The following is an 18,799-nucleotide window of genomic DNA, read 5'->3' on the forward strand; positions in this document are numbered from 1 at the left end:
ATAAAGGAAATAGATTACAGAACAAATTAGTTTTTTGTTTTTATGGTTTAGGGTCCCCTTACCCTACTTCAGAGTTAGGGAAGGGTTCCGTCTTTAATCTCCTCTGCCACTGTCTAAACCTTGGTTATATTATGTCAGTGTGTCTTCCAGTATGTCTCATAAAGGTGAGGAAAGGAGGATGAGAGATAGGCTCGTCCCACGGGTTGCTGTGAGTGAGCCTCCAGTAACCTGTAAAATGCTGCGTGGACAGTAGCTTCGATGTTTGTACCATTTACAAAGTGTGTATGTTACCACGTGTATCCCCTCATCATGCTGGTGATGAAACGGCTGACTTTATTTTTTGCTCCTAATTAGAGATGCCAAGGCCTGTGTGGTACATGGCAGTGATCTGAAGGACATGACCTCGGAGCAACTGGATGAGATTTTGAAGTACCACACGGAGATCGTGTTTGCTAGGACCTCCCCTCAGCAGAAGCTTATCATTGTGGAAGGCTGCCAGAGACAGGTCAGCGAGCCCTGGTGTCAGTGGGAACGAAGCAGCAGGATGGAAACCCACCCAGTTATCAGACTCGTGTAGGTGCCAGTGAGGCTCCCAGGCCCAGGGGAAGTGTTCTCTTTGACAACTTCTCTCTTTTCTTTTGGAGATAGTCTCACTCACCCTATGCCATGGCATCATAGCTCACAGCAATCTCAAACTCCTAGGCTCAAATGATCCCCTTGCCACAACCTTCTAGGTAGCTAGGACTACAGGTGCTCACCACAACACCTGGCTAACTTTTATTTTTTAGTAGAGGTGGGGGTCTCATTCTTGCCCAGGCTGGTCTTGAACTCCTGAACTCAAGCAATCCTCCCCCGCAGCCTCCCAGAGTGCTAAGATTACAGGCGTGAGCAACCATGCCCTGCCGAGGATCACTTTTTTTTTTTTTTTTTTTGTAGAGACAAGAGTCTCACTTTATGGCCCTCGGTAGAGTGCCGTGGCCTCACACAGCTCACAGCAACCTCCAACTCCTGGGCTTAAGCGATTCTCTTGCCTCAGCCTCCGAGGATCACTTCTTAACAGTTTAGTAGCCATAGAAGCCTGAACCTTCAGCAGACTTCTTTGCATTCCAATATGGGGTCTTAAAATCTGTAGTAGAGACTTAAATGACCAGGAGACTCTTGTACCTTATCTTGAAAAGACTAGGGGGGTGCATACAGGAATGAGATTATCCAGAGTGCCACCAAAATCATTGCTTTGGGCAGCCTTTGTTAATCTCACTGTTACATGGTTCAGACGACATACAGTCTTTCCAGGGAAGGGGACAGCGTCAGTAACAAGCACTGAGTGGGGCACGCACCTCATTCATTTGTGTCCCTACAATGGATTTCACTAACCCAGCCCCTTCTTTTCTGGGCAGGGTGCTATCGTGGCTGTCACTGGCGATGGTGTCAATGACTCTCCAGCTTTGAAGAAAGCAGACATAGGGGTTGCTATGGGGATTGCTGGCTCAGACGTGTCTAAGCAAGCTGCTGACATGATACTTTTAGATGACAACTTTGCCTCAATTGTGACTGGAGTAGAAGAAGGTGAGCCCACTGTGTTGAAGATGCTCATCAAAAAACTCCTGCGGATGCTGGATCTGTATCCGTCTCTGCACGCTTACTGGCTGTGTTTAGTTTCTAGTCAACCCGTCTCTGTCAGCCATACAGTAACCAAATCTCACTTTCATAGGTCGTCTCATCTTTGATAACTTGAAGAAATCCATTGCTTACACCCTAACCAGTAACATTCCAGAGATCACCCCTTTCCTGATATTTATTATTGCAAACATTCCACTACCACTGGGGACCGTCACCATCCTCTGCATTGACTTGGGCACTGACATGGTGAGTGTGACAGCGTCTATGCATCAGGGGTGGCAAGTGTGAGCCAGGTCCCAGTTCGCTGGCACTGGTGCTCACTGTGTTCCCGGGACCCACCAGCCTGGCTTGGCACTGGGAAAAGATTCTCTGGCGCAATATCCAGTGTGTGTCCAGTCTCAGCATTGAGGAATCAGAATTTTCATTCCCCACAGCAACAATTAATGCTTATTTATCAGATGGCAATTTCCTGTTTTAAAAAATGTACCTTTTGAAGTGAGACCCGTAAAAAAGAGAGGGCAAGAATTTTATAACAAAAGGTTCATAATACTAGCTTCCTTATGTTTTTGGTAACTTTAAGTTCCTTCTCACCCTTCATACCCTAGGTTCCTGCCATCTCCCTGGCTTATGAGCAAGCTGAGAGCGACATCATGAAGAGACAGCCCAGAAATCCCAAAACGGACAAACTTGTGAATGAGCGGCTGATCAGCATGGCCTATGGACAGATCGGTGAGCCTGGCACAGAGCAGGAACGGGGCAGGTTGAAAGCACCTGTGGGGGTCATGGCTGCCTCAGATACTTCTCAGACTTCAGATCCAGGGTGTAGGGTGAGACTGGAGTTCCAAATTCCACATGAAAATCTATCTTCTGCCATTTGCCTGGTTACATTTTCATGAAAACTGTAGTTCTTTAGACTGAGTACCCAGGTACTGGGCTCAGCTCTGCCTGAAAACTGAGGCTGTCCTTGCTGACTGAGCCTGGGGGACGTTCAGTGACGTTCTAAGGAGACCTGCCTGGATGAACTCAAAGGCAGCATTCCCTGGGGTGCACAATTATCTGTCACTAGTTTGGATGGAGAGTTAGGCATTGAAGAATTCATGGGTTTAAAGGTCTGGCTGGTAGGTCACCACCAAATGGGGAACCTGTACCCATGTGGCCTTGCTGTTGGTCTCTGCTCCACCAGCAGAGCTTGACCTTCCAACAGGTGTCTAGGTGGGGTGCAGTCAAAATGCCCTGCATTTGTAAATCCTCTGCCAAGTCTCCTTCAGGGGAACCCAGTGAAGCCATCTTGAGCAGCTTGTTCTGAATTAATGGGTTGCTTCACCGTGAACGTGCAAGTAGAACGGATTAGTACATTATGGAAATTGTGGCAAAGATTCTTCAGACTGCTGCAAGCGACATAGTAATTGGATGATAGCTCAGCCCCACCTCCTCTAAGAAGACCTTTTGAGAGGGAGGTCATTCCCTAACAGAATGATCACAGAATAAAGGTGGGAGAGCAAAGCTTGGGTGTCTTCTTTTAAGCTTTAAAAAATGAATAAAAAGGGGGAAAGAGAGTAGTGAGCTTGGAATAAGCCCTCGGGTCTTCCATTCAATCCCTCACAGCCCACAAATGACCAGGTGACTCTTGTCCCTTAGTCAGTGATGAAAGCCTCTCTGTGTCTCTGCCAGGCCTGCAGAAGGGCGTGGAAATGCCCTTACATAAAGTTCTCACATTGAAGTTGTTTTCCCAATTTCTCAGGTATGATCCAGGCCTTGGGGGGCTTCTTCACTTACTTTGTGATTCTGGCTGAGAATGGCTTCCTCCCAATTCACCTGTTGGGCATCCGAGTGGACTGGGATGACCGCTGGATCAATGATGTGGAGGACAGCTATGGACAGCAGTGGGTGAGTAGGGGCCCCTCACCTGACCAGAGCCATAGCTCCTCAAGCCCCCACTGCCACCAGCGCTGCCTGTCATCTGTCTGCCTCGTACATTTCAGACCTACGAGCAGAGGAAAATCGTGGAGTTCACCTGCCACACAGCCTTCTTCGTCAGTATCGTGGTGGTGCAGTGGGCCGACTTGGTCATCTGTAAGACCAGGAGGAATTCAGTCTTCCAGCAGGGAATGAAGTGAGTGGGAAAGGGCATGTCAGGGGCCCAGGTGCACAAAGGGATTTGGTGATTTTTAAACCCTTTGCAAAATATCCCACCATCTGACTGGGTTTCTAGAACCTGTAGTTTTAGGAGCAAATTTAGGTAGCAGAATGTTGTTCTCTAGTTTTTTCATCTGACTTTTGAGCACCTATGGATTGATCTATCATTCAACACATAGCATTCGAAGATAAGTCTATTTGCAACTTCTAAGCTTTCTCCCCCTCTTTGATTTTAGGAACAAGATCTTAATATTTGGCCTCTTTGAAGAGACGGCCCTTGCTGCTTTCCTTTCCTACTGCCCTGGAATGGGTGTTGCCCTTAGGATGTATCCCCTCAAGTAAGTTGGTCCTCCTAAGTGTTGAATAGTATGCGTAGCCTTCTCCCTCGAGACATGCATTAATAGCTATTACTTTCAGATTTTGAGTGATGTATTCACGGATTCCTATGGAATGAAAACTTAGGTAAACTTGATTTATCAGTAAATCCAATTGAGAAATCCAGGGTATAGGATTTGGCCCAAGGTAAGATAAGGCCAGACAGGCTCTGGCACCAGCTGGCCGTAGTAAGGGCTTAGGTCCTGCACTGCCCTCGTCCAGGGGTCTTCAGAGGCCAGCTGGGGCATCCTGCAGCATGGGCCCAGGCTCAAATCTAGATTTGCTTGGCCTGTCATGAGCCCTCTACCTTTCTGGGACTCTGAATCCTCTGCTTCCAGAAGGTTGGAGAAGCAGATCTGAGGCCACAGGTAGAGTTGATCACAGGAAGCGCACCACTGGTCAGAGCCAAGCTGACCTTAAACACAGTGAATGACTTTGCCCTCCAGTTACACTTGAGTTTTCTCATAGAGAGTTTACCACAAACTCGTAGCTTTTTGCAACACAGAGTTTGGTGACTCTAGTAACTGGTTAAGATTAAGCAGCTGCAACTTAATTAAAATGAACTAAGTCACAGGCTGTGGAACCCATTGCCACAGGTTCCTTTGAATTCCCAGTGGCCTGTCCCTACTCAGACCCATCTGGACCATCCCACCTGGCCTGATGTCAAAACTTCCTTCTACTGGTCTTAGGCCTAAAGTAACCAAAACCCAGCAGCCTCATCCACTCGTAGCTGGGTGCATGCAGCCATCGTCTATGGGGTGGGTGAGCCTGGCGCCCGGCCTGTCCTTGAAGCTGTATCTGCTACCCCCCCAAGCTGGTGTTAGGGGAAGTCAGTCTCCCTTCACTGCCTGTGTGTCCGTTAGGACGCTCCCTCTCTCTGGGCCCCCCTTGCTATTCCCACTACCCATCAGGCCTGATTCCTCAGAGCTTGTCCCCCTGGGTTCTTGCCCTCCCAGGCCTATGCAGGGTCCCCTCTCCTTTGGCTTCCTTGTTGTTTGTCATTTCCCCTCCCTTCAGGGATAGTCTTGCAGGCAGGGCCCACAGTGTCTTTCTCGTCTTTGTACTCCCAGCATCCTGCACAGCAGAGCTGGCATACACCAAGGACAAGCCAAGCCCAAGTTGAGTTCTTTCAGCTCGGGCTACTGTTATCAAAAGGAGGCCAGGAGAGGTCACGGAGCTTTCCAAAAGGCAGAAAAGGAAGTCCACACTAGAAGCCTCACCACCTTCTCAGTCCTTCTGTCTTTGGTTACCACGGGAGCTTGTTCCTGATGGGTTCTGCCCAGTTCTACTTGGCAGCTGAGTCAAATGAGCTTGTCTCCTAGCTGCTGTCATGGATGCTTGGGAAGAAAAGGAGACCACCAGATTCCTGCCCAGGGACAGCCTTTGTCACATGATGGCAAGAGCTGGTCATCACAGAAGCACCGGCCCTCCCATGGAGGGTGCCCAGAGCCTATCTGCAGCCCAGGGCCTGGTGGTCTTTGTGATCTGTTGGGGTCCCCAGGTCTGGGACCTCAACACAGAACTGGCTGTCCGAAATTCCATCATCAGAGACCAGATTTAGGGAATGATGAATAAACTAGTTTTGACCCACAGTGGCAGGTCTTTATTTTCAAACGCCAAGACATTAGGCAAGGGGACTCGAGCTTCTTAAACACTTTAGAAATGATAAAAAGAAAATGCCCAAATTCCCTGGGATTGTCAGTAGGAAATGTACTCAGCTCACCTTACAAACCGATTCTTAGGAAAACCACACTGGAGGTGGGTGGGGATCCCTTCATAAACGTCCACAGAGTGGTTTCTCTGCATCACTAGGCCTGGGCACATAGCAGTGTGTTTATTTGTTGTTCCTGATGCAGTAGTTAACTGTGACGAACTTGGCTTTTCTCCTGTCACTGGTGATGTGCTGTTCCTCTTTCTTCCTTTGAATTGTCTTCATGTTGTAAACTGCTACCTGATTCTATTTCCAGACCTACCTGGTGGTTCTGTGCCTTCCCCTACTCTCTCCTCATCTTCGTATATGACGAAGTCAGAAAACTCATCATCAGGCGACGCCCTGGCGGTAATCATGGGCCTTTGCCCTTTGGTTGGGGGAGGGGTTGTAGTCCCATCGGCCTGTGTCCTTTCCAGGGAAGGGTCTGGGCTCCCTCAGGGGGTCCGACTGACCGGTGGAGGCTGTTGCCCCAGCAAACCTACACTGTGGTCACCCCTTCACAGAGTAGATCTCAGTGAAGAACTGATCATATTCTGGGCTTTAAAATACAAAGGAAATACGAGTTAGTGAAAATTTGTCAGAAATCTAAACCATCGTAGAAGATTTAAATAAATGCAATTGAGGTTCCATATTGAATTTAAATGTCCCACCGCGTCATCATCATCCCCTGTTGATTTTTAGCCCTGTTTTCCCTCTGCCACGTCAGAACAGGGAAAACTGACTGTGGTGTCTTCTCTTTGTCACCCGCAGGCTGGGTGGAGAAGGAAACCTACTACTAGCTCCCGCCCTGCACGCCGCCGTGGAGCGCCACGCCACGCCCCCTGCATCCACCCCGCCCCTCTTTGTGTACTTAAGTCTTGGAGTCCAGAACTCTACCCTGGTAGGAACGCACCGACGCATGTGGGGGGAGCGAGACGCCCTGGAATGAAGCATGTAGCTATACGGGGGGAGGGGGGAGGGCTGCCTGAAAAACACCACCTGTGGGAATGACAGCGGGGAAGGTTTTTACGTGCCTTTCTGTTTTTGTAAAAAAGGAGAACCCGGAAAGACTGAAAGAATACATTTTATATCTGGATTTTTACAAATAAAGATGGCTATTATAACGGAGTTTGTCTGTGCTCTCAACACTTCTTGGGCACAGGTGTCTTGTGTGTGACCTGTAGCTGTGGTTCTCAGTGTGGGACTCCCAGGCTGGCAGCTGGTCAGTGTCACCCGGGGGCACGTTAGGAAGGCTCGTCCAGACCCACGGAGTCAGGCTAATCGGCGATGTGGCCTTAGTAAACTATCAGGTGATTTTGATTCACATTCAAGTTTGAGAACCACTGGCTAAGAGGGAATATTCTGCCCGTGTTAGTGCGCTCAGAAGTTATAGACTAGCGTGAACAAGAATGAGACACCCCCCTCTTCCCCCGTCTCTACTAAAAATAGCAAACTAGCCTGGTGTTGTGGCAAGTGCCTGTACTGTAGTCCCAGCTACTTGGGATGCTGAGGCAAAAGGATTGCTTGAACCGAGGAGTTTGAGGTTGCTGTGAGCTGTGATGACACTGTGGCACTCTACCGAGGGCAGCAAAATGAGACTCAAAAAGGAAAAAAAAAAAATCTCAAGTAGATGAGCTCACTTGACCCATTCTTTGTCCTGGGCACTACATCAGGTGGTGTGTCTATAACTCTGCTGCCTTAATTTCTGGCTTCTAGGTGGAAAAATACCTCACCTGAACAATTTATGGAGCCTCGGTGTAACACGGCCAATGAGGCCCTTCTCTGCCGCTCTCAGTCCCAGCGCCCAGGCCTTCCTGCTTTCTCTTAAAAGATCACCCCCGCAAGAGCCTCGGGTGTCTCCACACTGAGTTTTAATTTGGCACAGGAGAAACAGATCTACGCATAGCCGGCCTGGCTCCTGTATAACTTGTTCCTAATTTAGCAGCAAAAGGCACCATGGCAGAGTGGTCCGTGTGCCAGCAGGCACTTAGGGAAAAGTTGAATGAGGTCTGTTTAGTTCAGGGTCAAGTCTGAGAACATCTTCCACCTTCAGAGTTGTAAAAGGTTTCTCAGTCAATAGTTATCACCAAGAGCTGTCAGTGGACTGTTCTCAGAGGCTGTCACTGCCTTCAAGCAATTACAAGGAGCCCTTCCGGGTGGCGCCTATGGCTCAAGGAGTAGGGCGCCGGTCCCATATGCCAGAGGTGGTGGGTTCAAACCCAGCCCCGGCCAAAAAACCACAAAAAATAAATAAATAAACAAGGAGCCCTTCCTCTGGCACCAGACAGCGACTCTGTGGCCTGTCAGATAACCACATTCCTGTGTAGAGGGCAGGGAGGGACACAGGTGTGATTCCCCTGGACAGATGGTTTCTGCCCCAACCCCCCAGCTGGAGGAACTGGGAGGGCAGGGTGGTCCATGACTTGGGGAGCATATTGACCTGAGAGGATCTCTACACTTGCAGGCAAGTCATCTAACCAGAGGACACTTAACCGGTGATGAAGGTCATGGGCGAACCCTGACTGAAAAGAACTCAGGACATCCTGAGGCCTTAGCCTCTGAAGGGGGGCGCCCAGTGGGTATCTAGGCCAGGGCTTCTCCTGCCATCCTAAGGAGCCCTAGGCTGGGAAAGGCTCTTGAGGGGGTTGGGAGAAGGACAGGGCAAAGGGGAGGCTGTGAACCTTCCACACTGTTTTCCACCAGAACAATTCTGCCCTTTTCTATTTGACAGTCCTTTGAATGAAAGTTTTACAGCCAAACATTTGATCTAGGGAAAGCTGGCACCAAAGCCAGGCCTCCTAAGTGGCTGGAGCTTTCAAGTGCTGGGGCTCTCATCTCCACCTCTTCACACTCAAACTCTCATATCAGCCCTGTCAGTAGCAGCTAAAACCATTCCATGACTGGAACCGAAACAGCTCCTCACAGTGACAGTTCCCTCCAGATCTCAGCATTTGACACCCCCTCTCCTCCATCACCCTGGGTAGAGAGCTTGGTGTCATAGCTCACAGCTACCTCAAATTCTTGGACTCAAGTGATCCTCCTGCCTCAGTCTCCTGAGTAGGAGTGTGCCACAATACCAGGCTACTTTTTCTATTTGAGGTAGAGAAAGGAGTCTCACTCTTGCTCAGGCTGGTCTCAAATTCCTGAGCTCAAGCAATCCACCTGTCTCAGCCTCCCAAAAGCCTAGGACTGGGCATGAGCCGCCACACACAGCCTCCTGACCCCTTTTAATGCCCTGAGAATTTTGACCAGGTGCTTTTCTGGCCATCCCAATATATGAGCCCTCACTGGTGATTTTCAACTTCCATACTGGTCCTTCAGCATTTAAATTTACTCCTCAGGACCTCTTGGTCTAGCTCTCACCCACTTCTTCCCTTCATAGGAAAGCTTCTAAGAAGAGTCATCACCTTCCCTCACTCTCATCCCTCCATCTCTGGTTAAACACATTGTTGACCAGTCATGAGTCACCCAGTAACGTGGTCAACAATGTGTTAAAATGTTAGTGGTGCTAAGTGATTCCATGTTACAAGCAGCTGAGAGATGAGAGGGCAGAAAGAATAAAATAGGCTGAATTTGGGGGAACTAGGAATTGAGACTGGGAGCAGCTGCTATGGGACGGTCCACTGACGTCTGGTTGAGGTCGCCACTGATCTCCTGATTTGGGCTCCGGTGGCGCTTCATAGTCCTTCCTTGGCGTCTACAACACCTGTGTCATCTGTCACACCCCTCCTGACACTGCACTCCTTCCTTTCTGTCCTTGTCTCTGCCCATCCTCGGTGCTCAGCCTCCTCCACTGTGTTCCTTGGGAGGCCCCCACCCACTCCTGCTTGCTTCATGGCCTTCTGGGTAATTCTAACTGGTGTGGTCCTCTCTCCTGAGCCCCAGGCCATAAATCCAACCACATTGGTTAGACATCTGCATTGGCTCAGAACATTCCAGGTCCCACAAATGAAGATGCTCTAGGCAGCAATGACATCCATCAGCCCTCTTCCCAAGCCACAAACCTGCAAGGGAGGGGAGACCACTCCGTCCTTGGTACACCTCCCCCCACCCAGTGAGTCGCCCATCACAGTGCCTCCCATGGTGGTGGCTACACACGCGGGCTGGCTGTCTTCTAACAGCCTTGGCACAGGTAGTGGCCCTGTCACGGAATGGCCACAGCCATATAACTTCCCCTCTTTTGTTTCATTTGCTGCGAATATGAAAGATGCTTCAGAGTTGTTGGAAGAATTGAGCTCGTATGTAAAGGGAATCAGTGGCTGGTGCTCAGTAACTCAGTTCTCTATGGCCGCTGCCCTCTACATCTGGACCTCTGCACCTTTTCTGCCTTTCTCTAATCCAGCTGCCTCTGGATTAGCCATATCAGCATCATCTGGGAACTGGTTAGAAGTGTACTTCTAAAAGAAATACTGACATAGACCCACTGAATAGAAACTGTGGGGGTGGGACCCAGCAATCTACTTAAATAAGCCTTCCAGGTAGTTTTGAGGCACACTCCAACCTGAGAGCGGTGACTCCTCCAGACTCCAGTAGGCTGCCCCTCTGAACCACCCCTGCAGCTTCATCCTGGACCCCAGCACATAAACCCCTCTCTGCCGGGCCCTTCCCTTTGCTGTTCTTCTGTCCCTTTGACATTCTCCCAGCCCATCCACTTTCTCCACCAACCTTCCTGATCCACTCACTTCCCAGATACCCTCTAGGTCAGTGTTTTTCAACCTTGTTAAATTTCATGGCACACTTGAACCTATAAACTTCCACAGCACACTTAAATTATGTCGATCGAAAAAACTAGCCAGGTGTTTTGGCAGGTGCCTGTAGTACCAGCTACTCGAGAAGCTGAGGCAAGAGGATCTCCTGAGGCCAAGAGTCTGAGGTTGCTGTGAGCTATGACACCACAGCACTCTACCCAGGATAACAGAGTGAGACTCTGAAAAAAAAAGAAGAATATGCTTATTGTGCCTTGAACTTCTTTTGAAAATAATTTAATGATCTTTAAAATTTTTCGTTGCACACCAGTTGGAAATTACTGCTCTGGGTCTCTCATCTTTGGGGAACTCTTGGTGGGGCCTCCTTTCGCACACCTTGCTGTAGCATTCATACCTGTTCAGGAGGGTTCTCTGATCCACTGTGAGTTCTCTGGTGCTGCGGACCAGGTTGTACCCCAACATCTAACACAATCTGTGACTGAAGGCATGCTCACTTTTCCTTGCCCAGGCAGCCATAATTTTAACATTTTACTCTCACTTTCAATCTCTGTTTCTTGGCTCAGGGCTGACATGTTAGCCAAGGAAAACCCATGCTCATTCTTGCCAGCAACCAGGTTCAGTTAGGGCCTCTTCTCTCTCAAGACTTTGAAGTCTGAAATTAGAGTGTAAGAATGAGTCACGCATGGAGCTAGGATGTTACAGAGTGAAGGAGGGAGCCACGGCCGGCAGAGAAGAGAGAAGATCTGTATTGGATCGGGGAGGGGGCTCACGTCTGTAATCCTAGAACTCTGGGAGGCCAAGGTGGGTGGGCTGTCGGAGCTCAGGAGTTCGAAACCAGCCTGAGCAAGAGTGAGACCCTGCCTCTAAAAATAGCCAGGCGTTGTGGTAGGTGCCTGTAGTCCCAGCTACTTGGGAGGCTGAGGCAAGAGGATTGCTTGTGCCCAAGAGTTTGAGGTTGCTGTGAGCTGTGACGCATGGCACTCTACTGAGGGTGACAAAGTGAGACTCTGTCTCAAAAAGAAAAAAGGAGATCTCTAAAGAGATACTGAGAGAGACGCCCGTCCCTGGTCCTGTCTAGGTTCCAGAGTTTTTTTTGTTTTTGAAGCAAATTCTCACTGTGTCACGTGGGCTAGAGTCCAGTGCCATCAATATAATTCACTACACTCTCAAACTTGTAGATTCAAGTGGTCCTCCTGCCTCAGTCTCCCAAGTAGCTGGGACTACAGGTGCTCTCGACACCACACCTGGCTAATTTTTTTTTTTTTTTTTAAGTAGAGATGTGTCTCGCTCTAGCTCAGGCTGGTCTCCAACTCTTGGCCTCAAGTGATCCCCTAATCCCAACCTCCCAGAGTGATAGGATTACAGGCGAGAGCCACCACCCCCTGCCCCAGCTGCAGATCTGAGAACGCAGATGTGCAGGTGCCTGCAGGGTGGAGACGTCTCCTGGCGTGTCTCAGACTTGCTTGCTGGGCTCCCATCCCACCCTCTAGCCCCCTCACTTTTGTGTCTGGAGAGAGAGGTGGTCTCGGCGGATTTGTGAAGCGGGGTCCCTCGGTCCATTAGGCAAGTCACTTAGTCTAAGTCTCTCTCTGCAAAATGGAGATGATTGCGTGAGGCTGTTGAAAGACTGAACGGAAGAAAATGTGCAAAGGGTTTGTTTGGCACAGTGCCTAGCTCTTCCTGAAGGTTCAATGAAAGGCTGAACTTCGCCTCCTACACCTCCCCTCTACACAACTTCACTGTAACTCTGCTCGAAGCGTTTCTGAAGAGAAACCCAGAGGACCCTGCTTTTGTGTCCCCACGTAATGGAAGTAACTACTTACTGTATAGTGATTGTCACATGTTAAAGGTAATGTCCCAAACCACGACCATTTTGTAAATGTGAAAACTGAGGCTCAGAGAAGTGAAGTAACTTAACTAAAGTCACACAGCTACTAAGTGGCAGAGGTGGGATTGGAGTCTGGGCTCCCAGCATTTTGTACCTGGCATGCATGTGTTACGGCTGAAAGCTAGAGCATGGGCCAAGAACAGAAGAAAGCCAGTGTTTATATGAAAAACAAAGAACGGGGAAGATTAGGGTTGGTGTTAAAACATAAGATCATGGAAAGTTTCTTGGAAATTAAGCACATGCTGTTGAACAGTTACTCAAATGGATTTGCCCCAGGAGCTGCTGGGTGATCAAGCTGTAACTTGTGTAACCGGGAAGCGTGAAGGCAGGAGGCTCTAATCCAGGGAGCTCTGGGCTGCCGCACTCATTAGGCCAGTAATTTTCAACTGGGGTGCCGAGGCACATTGGTGTGCCATAAGAAGATCTTAAGTGAGCCGCGAAAATTTTTAAAGACCATTCAATTATTTTAGAAAGAGGTTCAAAGAAAGTAAGCATATTCTTTTTTTTTTTACTCTTTTTTGATCAACATAATTTAAGTGTGCTGTGAAAGTTTAACTATGGGTTCGAGTGTGCTGTGTGATAAGAAAATATGGAAACACTGCATTAGACAAATGGACAGATCTGTTCCCCAGCCTGAGTAGTGGACTGCGAGCTGAAGGGTGGCAACGGGTGGCAGTGTCCCTTCCCTCCTGTGGCAGTGTCCCTCCAGTGTCCCTTCCCTCCTGTGGCAGTGTCCCTTCCCTCCCTTCTCTGCATTCATGCCTGTTCTTCAGTAGACAGAGGTTTTAACACTGTCCTTCCTGGCCCTACCTTCTATGAAATGCGGGGTGGGAGGGTGCAGGGAGGGGGGCATACCCCTCCCCTCCCCTCCCCCAACCCTCTGGCATTTAGAACACTGATGTGCTATAGGTGACGGATGCAGATTGTTCAGTCACGTGAAGAACCTTTCTGTAGTATAAATAATTGCTCCATTTAAAACTGCTTTCCAGTTTTTAAGGAGTTCTTAAATGACAGACATATAAGGACATTATTGCCAACTAAATATTGTCCCAGAAACAAACTTTTATCCCTTACTCCAATGAGAGTCTTCTGTGTGGGTTCTCTCCCAAATAGACAGAAAAATGCTCAAAGGCAGCTCTTCATCCCGTGTGTGAGCCAAGAGAGAATCTCAGAGGCCTTATGGTCCCTCCTTCCAGTTTCCTTGTCCCTGGGGCCAATAGTACACTGCTTTCCAAGGGAAGGGGAACCAGCATTGATTAAGCATGTGCTTTTGCTGGGGCTTTCTATATACCTCAGGTGATCCTGTGAAGTAGCTAGAGGTAGATATTATCCCAATTTTGCAGGGAGGGAAAATGAGGCTTGAAGAAGTTAGTAACTTGCAAAAGGTAGTTTAGAAAGTATTTGAGACTGGGTGTGATGGCTCACGCCTGTAATCCTAACATGCTGAGAGGCTGAGGCGGGTGATTACCCGAGCTTTTTACTGCATTAGGCCATGATACCGGGGGTAAGTCATGCATAGTTTAAGAGAAGATAGGTGGGAACTAAGTGGTGTGTGGGATCTGGCTCCTACCAGCTCATTTGTTAAATTTTCAGAAATTTTGCAATCTTGTTGAATTCACATCAGTAATACGAAATTGACTGAGGTTGGAATAGTTAAACACCACGGAAATTGTCAAATGCTACCTACCAGGGCTCGTTTCCCCAGAGAGCCAGTTGTTAAACATTAACCAGCGCATGAGTGGCACGAAGCATCTGAGTGTGGAAAGGCAGGACAGTGCCACGGCCCTGACTGTAATCAACCTGCACAGGAAATGCCACCACCCGTGACTCCCCAGGCCCAGCCAGACTCAGGCTTCTCTTGACAATATCCTGCCTTTGCCAAATCCTTGCATTTCTAGATTCCAGAAGCTGGGAAAGGAAGGTGGTGGAAAGCAGAACGTGTGAGTGGCCAGCAACAGCTTGCAGGTTAAGAAACTTGACAGATTTAGAGCAGGGTTTCGCACCCCTGCACTGTTAACATTTGGAGTGGGTAATTCTTTGTTTTGGGGGGCTATCCTGGGCACTGTGCATCATAGCATGTTTAACAGCATTTCTGGACTCTACCCGCTAGACGCATGCCATTAGTCACACTCCTCCCGCCACTTGTAACAAGGAAAGGTGTCTCCAGACATTGCCAGAAGTCCCTTGGAGGGCAAAAGCTTGCCCAGTTGAGAACCATTGATAAAAACCACCTAGAAGGTTATGAGCCTCCCCCTTGGGGAAGCACTGGGCTTCAGCGTACCATGCCTGGCAATTTAGGGATGATGTTTTTTGGGTTCAACCACAGTCCCTTGCTGGCATCCACATCTGTTTCTATCAGTCTCTTTTCCTTTGTTCCCTATCTCTCTGATCACTCCATCCCACCAGCCCCTAACCACACAGGTCCCAGAGTCTGTACCACCACATCTAGCTCTTGTTTGGGAGGATCTGATGTTGCTATCAAAATGCTTTAGTGTGTAGCTTCCTTCCTCAGCAGCAGTGGCCTCAATCCCTCTCTCCAGACAGGCTGGTACAGTGATGGAGAACACTGTCTGCCTGGATTCCGGCTCTGCCACACTCGAACTTTAAGCAAGTTTCTTAAAATCTCTGAGCCTCCATTTCCTTGTTGATCAAATAGACAGTGCATTATTTCCTACCTCAGAGAGCTGTTGTAAGAACAAAATTAGATAATACTCAACAAGCATTAGCCATTGTTTTTCATCAAATGAATTTACCACATTGAGCAAAACCAACTCAGAGGCCCACTCCCTGTTACTCTCAGTACGGAGGGAAAGAGCGCAGCCAACAGGGCTTCGGATGATGTGTGGCAAGTGTCTCTACCCGGCCCACACTCCCCTGGGGGCAGCCCAATTCCCCCAGGCCTTCCTGATGGAACACCAAATCACTTCTCCATTTTCTTTTCACTTTTTTCCATGCCCAGCTCCCATTCCTTTCTTCTGCCCCATAGGTGACCACGTTACTGCTTATCCTTTTAGTTCATTGTGTTTGCAACATGCATATTGTGTGTATGTAGATATGGGTATGCATGTCTTTTTTAACTTTTATTATGGAAATTCTCTAAGGTACACAAAAGTAGCGGTAACAACATAACAAATCTCCACATAGCCATCACCCAATTTGAACAATTACCCACATTTTTCCATTTTAGTTTCATCTCATCTTTCCCTTCCATCCCTACTTCTTTTTTTCGGTATTTTAGGATGACCCCAGACTTTGTCTCATTTCATTCATTAAACATCTCAGAATGCATCTCCAAAAGAAAAATGACCTTTCAGAAAACCCATGCCCACCAAGTAGACTCTTTTTAACAAAACACTCTGTTTTTAGGATCCATCCCTGTTGCTGCTGGTACTCCCAACTTATTGCCTCTGCCAGCTTCCTAGTGTGCTGTTGGGCACATCCACAATATTGAACTTGTCTTTTTTACAATAGTGACAGTGAGGTGGTGGGCGACTCTCATCCACCAGAAATAAAACCATGTAAACATCCTTAGGCAGGTTTTCTCCAGCCTTTGTGAGACCGTCCCTGGGGGCAGAATTACCAGTTACATCAAATATACATTTACATAATTTCACCAAGGAGACCAGACTGCCGTCCAGAATGGCTGCACCAGCCTACAGTCCTATCAACACTGTATGGGGGTTCCCATGTCCCCACATCCCACCAGCCACTGGAATTATCCAGCTTTCTAATTGCCGTAAGCCTGGTATTTTGTTACATGTATGTAACAATATCAATATTATTGTTAATTAGAGTTAATATTAACTCTTCTATAAATTGCATGTTCATATCTTTTTCCCGTTTTTATATTGAGGTTGTTGTCTTTTTCCTGATTTGTAGGAATTCCTTGTACAACATTGCAAGCATCTTCTCCCATTCTGCCATCTGGTCTGTGGTCAAAACTCTCCTTTTGATCAGGTGTCCACCCTTCTTGTCCATCTAGAGCTGCAGAGAGATCTCCTGCTCAGTCTCATCAACTCATGGGACTTATATAAACCCTTGCAGTGAAGGGTTCAGAAAAGTGTTGTAGCCATTGGCCACCAGGCTTCCAGGAAAGATTTTCTCACTCCTCAGAGACACAAGAAGATCTCGTTTCTCACCCCCCTCCCACCCCAAGGAGTATGTAACTTGGAGCTTCTGTGGCCATCTTGCTACCAGCCTGAGGATAAACACCCCATGAAGGCTCAGTATTCTTGGTGGCATAGTTGAGCCACTGTGTCAATTACCCTCTGGACTTCCTTTTTAAGTAAGATAATAAATGTCCTTTTTTTTTTTTTTTTTTTGTAGAGACAGAGTCTCACTTTATGGCCCTCGGTGGAGTGCCATGGCATCACACAGCTCACAGCAACCTCCAACTCCTGGGCTTAAGCAATTCTCTTGCCTGAGCCTCCAGAGTAGCTGGGACTACAGGCGCCCGCCACAAAGCCCGGCTATTTTTTTTTGGTTGTAGTTCAGCTGGGGCCGGGTTTGAACCTGCCACCCTCGGTATATGGGGCCGGCGCCTTACCAACTGAGCCACAGTCGCCGCCCCATAAATGTCCTTCTTGTCAACACTAGATCAAGCCAGCATTTCTGATACTTGCAATGGGAAGGAAATGCATATAGATAGCCCCTAAGCCAGAAGTTTTCAATTTGTTTTTGCTCACAATTCCCAGTAAGACTTGCTTTTTATTTTTTGTTTTGTTTAAGACTTATTTTGTATACCAAGATTCAACATACACAGTTAAAACACCGTTTATTAGGTCTAACGTGTTCAGATAGTCCCGACTGCCTTTATTCATCTCAGAATGTTAGGGGCTATCCATGTTTTGTTTACATACTTTGTTCTATTCTCCTTTTTTAATGCTGGATGTGACCCACTAAATTAATTACAAAAGCTACTAATGGGTCATGGCCCCACAGTTTGAAAAACATTGCTCTAGGGTGGCATCTGTGGCTCAAAGAGGTGGGGTGCCGGCCCCATATGTTGGAGGTGGTGGGTTCAAACCCAGCCCTGGCCAGAAACTGCAAAAAAAAAAAAAGAAAAGAAAAGAAAAACACTGCTTTAGGTCTCAGATCTCTGAACTGAGTCCTGAAAGAATAATGAGCTTTAATCAAAAGATAGGGGGCAGGGAGTGAGAGTGGTGGGGAGGGGATTTTATAGGAAGGAACACTGTACAGGGGCCCCCAATGGAATGGGGCCAATCAGATAACACCCTGCTACAAGGGTGACGATGACGACACAGGGAGCCCTTGATAAACCTCTGTTGACTGGCCAGGTCTCCTCCCACAGCTCTCCTCCCACAGCTCTCCTCCCACAGCTCTCCTCCCAGGATGCCTTTTTGCAGTCTTATTCTGTGAATAAATGAGACTGGAGCTCTTATCTCCCCTCTGCCTGGCCCCTCATGACACTGTGGGCCCTGGAGCCTGCTAATTAGAGATGGCTGGGAGGATTAGTAGGGCCCTACTCTGGCAGCTGCGCCCAGTTATAAATTCAATACTCAGCACCCACAGCATCTGTGATCCCACAGGGTAAGGGTTCACCTTGATAAGCCCCCAAGACAAAGCAGGGAGACAGACAAGGTTTGTTCTCAACAGAGCACTCACCCTCTGAATACAGGTTTTGTTTAAGCCCCAAGGCTGGGAACATTCCATAGCCTGGCAAACTCCCTGCTCCTCAAGGTCAGTCCTTCCTCAGCATTCCTCTTTGGAAGCGTCTCCCACACTGGCCCTCCTCCTGCCCCCTGGCTTTAGGGGCAGTTATGTAACTCTTAGGAAGACCTAGAAATGCAAGCATATGGTGTCCTCAATTCCTGGTACAGACTGGCTGCTTCACATTTTTAGCTGGGACTGAGAGACTGGCTTTCACACACGCAGACACACATATACACATACACATCCCTGACTCAGAACCACATTTCTGCTGCCGTATTGCAATGAAAAAAAAAAAAAATTAAATCCAACATCTGGAGCTGCATAAAGGTGAAAGCATAAGACATTTTGTCCCAGTAACAGTGGGGAAAGGGAAGTGCGTTCATTAAATAAGTGGATAGAAAGGCTTCTGTGGCAGGATACAGGAGGTCATACATATCATAGCACCGCTGCAGAACCAGGGGTCCTTGCCTCTGAGGATTTGGCTGGGCAGCAGGTGGCTTGTAGCTGAATTTCCTAATCAAAGTCTGTCAACCGTTGTGCTAAATTTACAAATACATTATGCATCTATTATGTGTTTGCAACAAAACGTTAGGTAGGGAAGCCTGGTTTGGGAGGGGGTACCTAGAAAATATACTCCACAAATTGATTTGCTAGGGGCCCTGAATTAAAATACAGAAAACATTTTACTTATAGAAGAGAATATTTACAGAG

The 18,799-nt window shown here is 48.1% G+C and overlaps 1 protein-coding gene and 1 long non-coding RNA gene across 2 annotated transcripts in view; both read left to right on the forward strand.

The window, feature by feature from the left end:
* Window positions 1-6,949, forward strand: part of ATP1A1 (ATPase Na+/K+ transporting subunit alpha 1) — a 30,731-nt gene extending 23,782 nt beyond the window's left edge. The window contains exons 15-23 of the mRNA XM_053591330.1: window positions 355-505; window positions 1,398-1,566; window positions 1,712-1,866; window positions 2,226-2,349; window positions 3,362-3,507; window positions 3,603-3,733; window positions 3,993-4,094; window positions 6,099-6,190; window positions 6,593-6,949. Coding sequence (XP_053447305.1) covers window positions 355-505; window positions 1,398-1,566; window positions 1,712-1,866; window positions 2,226-2,349; window positions 3,362-3,507; window positions 3,603-3,733; window positions 3,993-4,094; window positions 6,099-6,190; window positions 6,593-6,621 — 1,099 coding nt within the window. The 3' untranslated portion in view covers window positions 6,622-6,949. The remainder of the gene's footprint in view (window positions 1-354; window positions 506-1,397; window positions 1,567-1,711; window positions 1,867-2,225; window positions 2,350-3,361; window positions 3,508-3,602; window positions 3,734-3,992; window positions 4,095-6,098; window positions 6,191-6,592) is intronic.
* Window positions 6,950-14,257: 7,308 nt separating this feature from the next.
* On the forward strand, window positions 14,258-16,428 carry LOC128585917 (uncharacterized). The gene is made up of 3 exons (XR_008380146.1): window positions 14,258-14,355; window positions 14,526-14,653; window positions 16,295-16,428. It is a non-coding gene; the product is annotated as an uncharacterized LOC128585917 (long non-coding RNA).
* The last annotated feature ends 2,371 nt before the right edge of the window (window positions 16,429-18,799 follow it).

Source organism: Nycticebus coucang, chromosome 5 (genome assembly GCF_027406575.1).
Source record: "Nycticebus coucang isolate mNycCou1 chromosome 5, mNycCou1.pri, whole genome shotgun sequence".
NCBI lineage: Eukaryota > Metazoa > Chordata > Mammalia > Primates > Lorisidae > Nycticebus > Nycticebus coucang.